Here is a 12,390-nt window from a genome sequence, read left to right on the forward strand (position 1 = left end):
GTATTCATCCACACACACTACTGTTATAATTACATTTTCATTGTCATTCATTTTACTTTGAATAAAGCAAACTACTGTAAAGATGATTATTCTTCATTTTCAATATACTCCAGAACAGAGTTTTGCCACAGTGGTACTGAATTTAATGCAGAATATTGACAAAAAGTTTTCTTAGTAAGGGTGCCGGTGACTCCTGAAAGATTTGGCAGGAGTATCTCTAGCCAGAGAAGGTTGGAAACCACTGGCCTAGTTGAATTTTCGGGTTCACCTCCCGTTCTGGAGGGTCCTACATGAATGGATCAACTATACAAGCCACTGGCAAGTCTTAGAGCATTGCACGTTTCCAAGTGGCTGCCAAATGCAGAACTCCAATTCAGAAGATTTTCCTTCAGTTATCTGCCTAACTTATTACCAATTTTGTGAATGCTAGTCTGGTCGAATGTTGTTTACACTCTCCTATACCATTTAAACATTGAGAGTGTGGATTTAAAATATTCAGTAGCTCGAAACTGTTCCACAGACTTCTCTTCAGGGAACCAAACTTGGCCATAAATCATTTTAATAACATTGCATAACAGATTATAAATAAGTCTTCAAGAACTAATATTTTATTGAGAAGTTATGTAAATTTTACCTATATTATTACTCATGATGAGCAACCTCTTCTTTTTATTTACTGGAACAACACCAGTACTGTCTTTCAAGTTTTATATAAATCACACTTTCAATTACTGCTTTCATTCGGTAATTTATTAACGCATATTACTGCTTGCACATCTGTGTTTAATTTTCGCCTGTCTCCAGTAGATTCAGTGTGTCCCACGTTATGTTTAATGACACCAAACTTTCAAACGTTCAAACTGTTTGTCTTCTCTTATTCACTTGGCATTAATCTATATCAGAAATTGACTAAAATAGTCATTATTTGCAGATTTCGCCAAAGAAAATGGTTTTGTAGTCACGGTATGTAAATAGTTATACTTTTCCTTTTCTGTTAATATAGAACCTAATTAGACGTGAAATTGCAGTACATCGTAAATTTCTTTTTAAACAATGCAAACAAAGATTATTACCAGTTTCACTAGAGCACCAAATGGCCAAATCGTCATGGGCGGTTTTTAACTGCAATTTTTATTGTTCATTTGAATTGTTCGGATTTCAGTATTTTATGCAAAGCTCGGTTTGAAACTAAGCTAAGACCGTTAGAAACCTTCTATTATATAGAAAAAATTAAAACCTAAATTCCATACAGATAACTGTGCCTTCAGCAGGAAAGTATAGATAGTTTTCCTATGACGTCACAGCAGACGAGCACCTGATAAGCCGCCGGAATCTTTTAGGTCAAGCATTGCAAACAAAAAACATCAAATTTCGTTGTTATTCTATGGAATTTGAACCATATCACGAAAAATGGGAAGCAATACAATTAACAAACAGAATATTTATTACATTGAATCTCTGGAGCCTGAAGTGCGTGAAAGATGCATAAAAATTAAACTGAAACTTGCGATTTAATAAATATCCTTCCATGGATTTCAGCGGTGAATGCGATTTTGGACTTATGAAATATTGCAGTTCATGTGAATGTCGATACGGAAGAAATCGAATAGGCGAAATGTTGAACAAATAAGGGTATTTTGTGAGATACGGTGACACTTTTAGAGACTGAAGTCATGGGATTTTACCACGGATTTTTAAAACTTTCATGACTTCTCCTTGTGTACATTTGAGACCTAGTTATCAGTTGTTTTAAATTTTGATTTCCTCCCGTAAATTGTCCGTTGGCACTAGTCCGCCTTTCAGTTCATGTATTTTGTTAAATTTACATAGTTTAATTTCAGGCTTGATCATCATAATCCCACCCCATCCAGGGACATAGAACCTACCTAGCCGGGGGGGGGGGGGGGGGGGGGGGGGGGGGGGGGGGGGGGGTGGGGGGGGGGGGGGGGGGGGGGGGGGGGGGGGGGGGGGGGGGGGGGGGGGGGGGGGGGGGGGGGGTTTTTCCGACACACTAGCCATTTTTTGCACCAATGATATTTAATATCAGCTTGAACAAATACGTAATTCACTATCCACTACTTCAAGTTTTAAAGATTTGACCAAAAGAACTTCCTAGCGGCCCACAGTCATCTATCATACAGAGAACGTAGTGGCTGTCAATGAATTACTTTATGAAACATTTATGCCCTAGGATTCTTTAATTATTCACCATTATGATTAATTACACTAACAATTAATAACAATCATCACTAATGAAGTGATCTAAGAATATTTTCGTATGTCTTGACGCTGAAAATAAGCCCTGTTTATCCTGGAAATCCACTAATACGATTTGCCGTCTCTGTTTGACGGATTAATAGGTACAATATCACAGCAAATTTCCGAAATAAAAATAGCTCTTATAACGATTACGTGCGTCGCTTTTGCTCAACACAACTGACCTACAACATGGCCGACTTCCGTGTTTACATCCGGGTCTCATTCTGGATCGAAAACTATCTATTTTAATTTAGATACCTTTTTACCATTACCTGTGTATTGATTGTATCTATTATTATTATTATTATTATTATTATTATTATTATTATTGCCACTAGAATGAACACGAAAATGTAACGAATTTTTTGGGGGGTGAGGGGGCGGGGGTAGATATTGAAGTCCCTTACGTATAAACAATACTTGTGATGTGAGGATAAGTGCTTCAATTCAAAGAATATCCGGGCCGGGTGTGAATCCAGGAAATGTTAATTTTTTCATTAAAATGATCATTGTTTTCGGGTTTCTTAATGAACATGTAAGTAAAAATGTTTTAAAATAGTTTCAAGTTGCGAAGATGAAATAATTTTTGGTGTTTTAATGCTAATAATATTAATATGAATATTGATAGTGGTAAATGCCCTTATTCTATCGCTATGCAGGAATCATTCTAAATGATAAGACAAATATACACGTTTCAGAACATTACCCGTTGCAGATTATTAAATAAAATGGACGTCTGGCTCTCTGTTACTTGTGTGACGAGTATATATATACGAACTAAAAACTGACAAAAATTGACATTTCTTGCAATATCTAACTATCTCCCCTCTATAATAATGTCGTTTTCAGTTAGTAAAGGAAATTCTCTCTCCCTCCCGATCGATAGGCAAAAGTACTTTAACTACAGTATGCAAATTTCTGGAGAATGTGATATACATCATGAGTGAGGCAAAATTATTGTAGCCAGTTCATGCAATTCTTATTTCTTTATAAACTAAAACGACGAAAAAAAAACAGGTAAAAAGAAAGAAATTAATTCACCAACACTGGAAAAAAAAGAGGAAAACTAATGATTCACGTTTAATTAAGTTTCCTTCATTCTGATGTATGTTTAGGATTTTATATTTGACATTCATTTATTACTATTAATTAACTATGTAGTAGAATAACATGCTTACCGAATTATTTCATTTGCCTAAAGCAATGGTTTGAACAATTTTTATAGAAATTTTTAAATACAATGTACAAGCTTGTTAAATGAATCTTACTTTCATGGTTTAAATCAAATGCAATTTCATTCTTATCAAATCCTTTGTAATTAAACAGAATCCACGATGAAAGAGGAAAAAGGGCGGCTTTATCTCTGCCGATTGCAGTTGGAATGGAGGATGAAAATAAGATCTCTCAAGTCATTCATATTAAAAGAGACGAAATCATTCGTCTGTTTCCCCTTTCATAATCGAATAATAAAGAAATCCAAAATAACACAAATAAATCATTGCAACAGATGTGATGCATACTTTTGAATGTATAAACTCATTTCAAAGCTTGAAATATGACCTATTCTCACTTTTCATTTTACAACGAGTTTATATATATTGTATATACTAGAATACTACTCACGCTGAGAGCAGTATTGCATGTAACACCAACGTATGGAATTTTAAAAACTTTTCTGGGCTTATGCAAATGCAAGTAGTTCACTAAATAGAAAAAAACACCATACAAACAGACATGCGGATAAGATCTTTAGTCTTTTTCCATCTTTATCGGAAAATGGACAAATGAAACGCAAATTCATTTCATAGGAAAATCAATAAATATAGTAAGGCTATGTGACAAGTAATGAATCGATTTGGAGATTGCATATACTCTTCCTCTTCTCTTGCCCTCAACGGGAAAGGGTAGAGAAAGGGTATGTTCAATATATTTGCTCCTCCAAATCGATTCATTACTTGTGTCCCAGCCTTACTAACATTTATTGATTTTACTATGAAATGAATTTGCGTTTCATTTGTCCATTTTCCGATAAAGATGAAAAAAAGACTAAAGATCTTATCCGCATGTCTGTTTGTATGTGTGTTTTTTTATTGATTTTGCTATGTAATGAATTTGTTTAATTTATCCATTTTCCGATAAAGATGGAAAAAGGCTAAAGATCTTATCCGCATGTCTGTCTGGATTTTTTTTTTTCTTTTTTTACTTTTTATATCTAGTGGACTACTTGTATTTGATTAAGCCAAGGAAAGTTTTAAAAATTCCATACGTTGGGATTACATGCAATACTGCTCTCAGTGTGAGTAGCATTCTAGTAAATACAATATACATAAACTCGTGGTAAAACGAAAAAAATATTTTGGGAGAAGCAAAGGATAGAAAGGGAATATTTCAAAGGGAAGAAAATAATAGCAGTCCCAGACAACACTATTCCACCCATCAACAGGAAGCTTCATCATTTCAAATTGATCGGTAGTTACAAAAACACCATTAGGAATAAAATAGTTCGAAATAATAAGTTGGTAGAGGGTGAAGAGGTGAGAGGGAGCCATATATGTCAGCGTGTCTAGACTGTGAAGAGGTGTATTTCGGCGAAAGGGTCAAATCAGGCAAAGGTAAAAAATACATACAAAACATAAGGCACTATAATCAGCCGTCGTCAGTCTCCAAGCACTATTGGACTAAAGGCCGCAAAATATATTGGGAAAATATGATTTTTTTTTTAAAGGAATGCTTGCATAACATGCGCAAAGAATGTAATAGCATGCATCACTGGAAACAGATTTGAAGAAAGCCTATCAAGAAAAATCGTGTACTTTACAATAAAAAAAAAAAACACACACACACACACCACACAAAAATACAAGAGACCAAAAGGACATTACATATCTGGAAGAAGTGGCAGGGAGAGGAAGGCCAAGGTTAGGAAGGGGAGGCCACCCAGGAGAATAAAGGTCATTAAAATATTAAGGAAGCCAGCATATGGAATTCCCCCATTCCCTCACACATATAAATACAGCTGGACTACGACATGTCCATTTTTACGGGCTGCTCTAGGAGGAAGAGCCGACGTGTCCGACATTTCGATGGCTACTTGGCAACGGGGACCGTTAGTCCTGGAAAGCTTATAATTTTTCTTAATAAATATCTCCGCTAGATACCATCCACTTTCAATGAGGTCCTGTGGGTAATTGTATTAATGCAGAGAACAATTGTGTAAGTGAGATATATATATATATATATATATATATATATATATATATATATATATATATATATATATATATATATTTAACTATATATATATTGTATATATATAACTATATATATACTATATATATATTATATAACTATATATATATAGTATATATATATATATATATATATATATATATATATATATGTATATATATAATATAGATATAACTATAATATATATATATATATATATATATAATATATATATATATATATATAGATATATATATATATATATATATATATATATATATATAACAACAGTTTGAAAACACACCTCACTTAATCAAAAGGAAAGCTTTATGAGGTTTAGTTTATGAACAGAAATTTACGGCTTAGGGCCGAGTTAGATTTCAAGGGAAAATGTAAGGAAAACTCTAAGGATCAAATTTACGAGGGATGTAATAACGAGTTAATAACTAAACGTACTAGGACCCTCAAGATCCGACTAATTACTGAAAGAACAGTTGCTTGTAGCACTGACATCACGTGGCCGGATACCGACGTGTGCTGAGGAATTGGAGCGCGAAAATGGAGGTATGCCCAGAGCGTAGGATAAGAAGAGCCACCTCTCACAGCAGTGATGAAGGCGATAGAATACCTGAAACAAGGTATTTCTCCATAATCAGCAAAGTTCTTCCAACTTGCTTTACATAAATGTAACGTTATCAGAATTCCAGAAAAGGGCAAGAAATAACTGAATTATTCTACAGAGCGTTATTGTATTGAATGGGAGGGTGTGAAATACAGACACCGACTTACATTATCTTCCTTAGTCATTTCTCTTAGCAACTGCTAACACTGGGAGGTCATTCAAGCAATGAGCATTAGTAGTCACATTCAAGGGAACCACATCACTTAAATTAGATTAGCTATGAATGATCGCACATGCACAAAAATGGGAAAATTCAGAAAAAAACGAAACAAAAGTGACTGCCAACTACACCCATACTTTACCATCTATTGGCACTGGGTTCTGCTTCTTAAAAGGCGCCGACGAAAGATGGGAAATTCCCTCCAAGGCTCAGGCTCGCTACATGAGGCACAAGAGCAGGGGTCAAGGGGGCAGCCACACAGATACGAAGAGATGGGAACTGGTTTAGGTTGAGGTGCGTTTTGACACCAACTTTCTCTCGTTAACCTCTTTTATCAGCTTCGTTTTGACATCCGGCGATTTCTGGCTTAATTCTCGGCTTTTGAAAGCTGGCACCAGCGGTTTCTGCAAAGACAGGCGAGCGGCAGACAAACGAAGAGAGAAATGTGCGCGCGAGAGAGAAAGATGGTTTTATCTTACATTACTGAGTGGGCAAAATGGGGAATATATATATATATATATATATATATATATATATATATAATATATATATATACATATATATAAATCATTTCACATGGGAACAAGCACCTAGGGTCCATTGACTTGAAATTCAAGCATTCAAAGCATATTGGTTCCAACCTCCCACTGCAGACCCCACACTGCAGCAATAACTGATCAGATACAGGGCCAGTGATTCTTCATCGCACTGGTGAAGAAACGAACCCTCGACATCTGAGTGGCATCCCACGACGCTAACCACTATACAAGAAGACCAGCTTTCTCTCTCTCTCTCTCCTCTCTCTCTCACTCTCCTCTCCTACTCTCTCTCTCTCTCTCACTATATATATTATATATATTATATATATATATATATATATATATATATATATATTATATATATATATATATATATTTGTGTGTGTGTGTGTGTGTGTGTGTGTGTGTATATAAACACATATTACGGATGATGTATTGTATTGGGAGGAAAAGCAGGAAGACCAACAAGAGTAGGACGGATGCTATGACAGTGTGGCATTAGGGCAGAGGGGCTCCTTGATATACTGACAAAACACACTACAAGTGTAGGGACATTCGACAAGCTGTTAATGTGTATTCTGGTTAGGTATTTGAAGCAGTCAATAAGGTGGAAGCTTTACTGCACAGGTTTACCTGCAAATCAGCAGTTACAAAGTAAATATGGAAATATATATTTCCACATGTATATATATATATATATATATATATATATATATATATATGTGTGTGTGTGTGTGTGTGTGTGTGTGTGTGTGTGTGTGTGTGTGTCTGCTTTCTTCTTCTTGTGACCGCTCAGATGAGCTTTAATAAAAGAACGTCCTGAGCAGTGGCGCGGAGAAGTGGAAACCCCTGAAATCCTGTCTGACAACCACTAGAGACCATCTTGGGATGTCAGCTGTTGGAGGCAGAGGCCTCTCGTTGGACCTCAAGTCTTTTGTGTCCTACAGCGCGTCCGCGTCAGGAGTATTTTTAGGTGGGACTTCACCCTCCCCTGAAGGGGAGAGAAAGGTCCTTCTCGCTCGAAAGGGGGGAAAATTGCCCCCTAGAATTCTGCAAAAGAGTAGGGTTGCAGCATTTCTTATCGTGTTTTCATAATAATTTTTTTTAATAAGTTAGATGTCTTTGGAATTCCATCTTCTGCAGGAAGAATAATATTGCAGATTTTTGTCGAAACTTCTTTTTGCTAGTAAAGGTTGTCGCAAAATTCTTTAGGTGTCTTTTTCGATAGGAGATTCGGAGTATTTCTCCAGGGGGGGATAATGATCTCTCTTTGTGCATTGAACAAAACTTTCTCCTTTCAGCGGGGTGGTGGGGGCGGGGGTGTGGTTGGTTAATGATCCTTTCTTATAGTATAAAATCAAACTGAGAAAGCACAAGTATCTTAATCATGCAAGTCTCAGCAAGTTTCAAACTTAATCGCCTTTAAGGTTAGGAACCTTCTTACTTGAGGGAGAAATAAATTCCGCCAAGAATAAAATGTGCATCAGTTTTTCTGCTCTTTCTGTCTAGTTTTATCTTTGGGTGTGTCTCTTTAGTTGAAGAGACGGGGCAAGGGGAGATCCCTACTTAAAAGAGTAATGACTCACCATAACTTTGGAGATAACTATTATTGCAACTTTTTCATTAATACCATTTTTTACATGAAGTATTCTCTGTGTAGGGATCCCTCGTCTTGCGAAAGAAATATCCCCACAGAATTACGCCGAGAATAATTTCTTTTTTACCCTTGAAACTCCATTTTCTCCGGGATCTATACCACTACAGAAGGGGAAAACTCCTTGTACTTGTTAGGGGAATGACCCCCATAAACCTTTATGTAAAATATGATCGAAACGTATTTATTTCATTAAAATATATCTATTCCATTTTTTCAAGAGAATTTCCTTTCGTGTTGTGATCTTTACTGAGAGCACAAATGAGGCCCTAGAACTCTGCTTTTGAAATTATGCTTTTTTTTTCTTGTTTCTTTTTTTCAGACATTCTCTCATTCTAGAAAGGACACTGAATTTTAACATTTTGCTAAAATAGAAAAGTATTATTGTTATCATTACTATCTCGCTATTTCAAGAAAACAGTACCATTAAGTTATAATATTCCTTATTTTATGGTTAATGATACCTAGTATATTATGGTTTTAATATTAGCTGTTTAGTAAAACTATGCAACCAATTAGCGAGCGCGAAATTATTTCCAGTTAATTAATACAATGGTGCAAAGCAAAAAATACCATTCAAAACGCGTGTTTGCAATATATTGTACAAATTGCAACGCAACTCGTACGATTTTTCGAAACTCCTATTTTCCATCTTCAAAGCGAATACAATACGTACAATGCTATGACTCAATATGCTATACGTTGAATATGTTAGTGTTCCACGTGAAATTCTACCATTTCACCCCTTGTAAAGAAGTGAAATGACACAATGGGAATGAAAACACAGAAGATGGTATGCGAAATATTTTCGGTTGCTGCAAAAGAATTCGTATAAAATTTTGTTTATCGTTAAAATGTGAATATCGCCGATTGTACGAAAACAGAGCAAATGCACCTCACTGAGAAGCACCTGCCTTTAAAGAGATGGCTGTAGTACGCATGAATGAAATTTTGCCTCATCGCAGTATGGCGGTGAACCGTTGATCTCTCGGAGAGCATCAGGGCTGGGCCCGGGTTCCCTCATCAGTAGCTTGGCAGACGCCGATAAGGTCAGACACGGACTCTAGCCCTCTTGCCTCCGCAGCTTCGTGCACGCGCCGTAGCCAGTCGGCGCCTGTCCATTCTGCGTTTGTTTACGGAGAGGGATTCGGTGAAAGACATATCGCTGGAATGTATGTTCTTCTGGGCGGGACAGCCTGAACTCATGTACTGAATAAATGCATATGGTGACAATAATGAATGGCAAATTATCTTGCCTTGTATTTCAGAAGAACGTCGAACTCGACTTGGTGTTACTAACAGTCTCCCATTCATAAAGCGGAATATCTCTCGTTATTGACTCATGGTTAACGACATTCACCCTGGATACACTAAACAATAAAATATTTATAAGATTAAATAAACATTTTAATAATTAAGACTGTTCCATCCCTTAAACTAGAAAAATAAAATCTGAGTGCGCTTTGAAGCGAAGATAAAAACTGACCTGGACTCCCTTTCAGAAGTGATAAAGTAAGTCACAATGGGTTGGAGTTCCGTCATCAGGCAGACGTCGCTACTTGTCATAGCGGTCATCACTCCAGGTATCTCCCACTTGAATTTCGGAATCGGATTCTTTATTTTGCTCAGTGTTATACCTCCTGTCAGTCTCCTCCCCCAACCCCTCACCCCTTGCTGAAGTTAGCTATCTTTATTTTGATTATGATCCCCATTCCCTACGTTGCAAGGTCAGCATGATTCTAAAAAATGTTAAGTGTATTTATTTTCATTATCTTCATTCCGGTAGAATTTCTCGTTTGATTTCTTCCAGAATCAGCATGATTTGAAATCCTCATAACGAGGAGACTGCTCCACAATAGTTTTCTTTACTTTTCGTAAATATATCTAATCCTCTTTCCAGATAATCCCATTAGCGTCATGAAATTTTTTTTTATCCATTTATTAATTTTGCCTTTGCCAATCACATTCTTTTTCTTTTTCTTTGCTGTCAGACTAGCAAATCACACCAGGGAAGAGGAAACCATTATCCTGACACTCCCTACCGAATAGACATGACTAAAGAGTTAATTAGCACGTATTAACGAGACAACTTCCAGTTCTAGTAAAAAAATATTTTTATAGCAAGTTTGTAGGTGGGCTTTTCGACCTCTGCTTTGTTTTCATATCAACTCCTATTTTGAGAATTTTTAGAGAAACAGGAGGTAAACATTTAAATATGCAGAGAAACCTATTACGAGCGAAGAATGCTCATTCCATTTCCAAATACTTCGAAATGTCCTTTACTGTTTTCGTGAGGGACGGACACTGATTTAGATTCTATCAACGTTAAAGGGTCATGAAACTTCAGTAACGACTCTCATATTAAAGAAATTTGATGCTTATATTCTTTACTTATGAAGGACTAGATACAATAATGAACTATCATCTTTAAATGTCTAATCCACATATGTTTTACACTTCGAATGTCCAAACAAAATAATTAACTACGATACATATCCTCCTTTCTCCCTCAAAATATCAATATCAGACGTATAAACTATTCGCGTCAAACCAATTCATTGATAATGTTGATTTAGCAACATCACCTACTGTCCCTGCTTCTCGCAGGTGATTAGTTTTAAAAAACCACGAAAAAATAAATTCTTTATCATTACCAGTCCAGCAATATTTTGCAGCGTTAATCACGTTCATGAAACCAAACTGAACAGAGCGAATTGCTTTAAGGAATTGAAAACGCAGTTTCAGACATCATTCGATTTGTATTTTAATATAAAGCGTATAGTAAATTCTCTGACTCTTTATATTAAAAATTGTATTGTATTTCTCTTCTTCAGCTAAACCCATTTTTACCGGTTCACTGTCGTTTGTTGTCAAGTTTTCGTTTGTCTTTGACCTTCATTTGGTACATTTCCACCTTTGCCAATAAAAATCTAATATTCTAAGGCCTCATCATTCTCGAATTTTCCCTTCACTGGACGCACATCGTAAAACTCTTCTGAACTACCCAATTCTTTTCATTATTATTCAATTCCATCTCTCGTCGGTTAGTTTTGTTTTGCTCCCTACCATCGGCATTCAATTATCCTCGGTTTACGTTAGATAAATTCGTTAATATCTGACGTTAGTCTTCCTAAAGAAAAACATTGATCGTAAACATTCTTCACACTGCTGAAACTGAATGGTTAACTGTGTGTGTTTTTTATTAGTCATAGTGTTCGTCTGGCAAAATTGAAAGACGTCTCGGATTTGACAAGAATCATAGCCATGATACCAGCTGAGGATAATATTGCTGTACTACACTATACACTTCCACTGTTGTGGATGTTATCTCTATAGGGCTTTCTCTCTCTCTCTCTCTCTCTCCATATTTGCAATTCTTTTGTTTCCAAACGAAATGGTTCCTTTCACTTCAATCATGCACTTATTATTATGGGATTCACTATAGCTCCAGCATCCTATTTCAATCCCTTTACAGCGGCACAGAGATAGTTAACTGGGGGACACAGCAACTTCCAATAAAGCTCTAGTAAATTGTTTTAAAACGCTTTACAGCACCAAAGGAGCTAAATAACTTGGGCATGGCAGTTGTATCATGAAACATTAACAAAATAAGCTAATGCACCACATTTCAAGATTTTTTTTTTTTACCGTGGCGAGGAGCAAAGCTTTCGAAGCCAAGGTATATATGTATCTACATAATATACAGTTGAACATTCATCACTAGAAATAATTAATTAACTCGGAAACAAGTGTACTTGTATCATTTAAACTTGAGGTAAAACTACAGAATACCATATCAAAAGCTAGTGACAAAATAGACTAACATTTTCTTTCATGTTAAAATTTAAAGTGGTATGAAGAACGTATT

General features: G+C 36.0%; 1 protein-coding gene across 1 annotated transcript in view; it reads left to right on the top strand.

The window, feature by feature from the left end:
- Positions 1 to 9,563: 9,563 nt before the first annotated feature.
- LOC135206910 (uncharacterized) overlaps positions 9,564 to 12,390 on the top strand; it is a 177,052-nt gene continuing 174,225 nt past the window's right edge. The window contains exon 1 of the mRNA XM_064238438.1: positions 9,564 to 10,105. Within this exon, the coding sequence (XP_064094508.1) occupies positions 10,045 to 10,105 (61 nt within the window). The 5' untranslated portion in view covers positions 9,564 to 10,044. The remainder of the gene's footprint in view (positions 10,106 to 12,390) is intronic.

This window comes from Macrobrachium nipponense, chromosome 11 (genome assembly GCF_015104395.2).
Source record: "Macrobrachium nipponense isolate FS-2020 chromosome 11, ASM1510439v2, whole genome shotgun sequence".
Lineage (NCBI taxonomy): Eukaryota > Metazoa > Arthropoda > Malacostraca > Decapoda > Palaemonidae > Macrobrachium > Macrobrachium nipponense.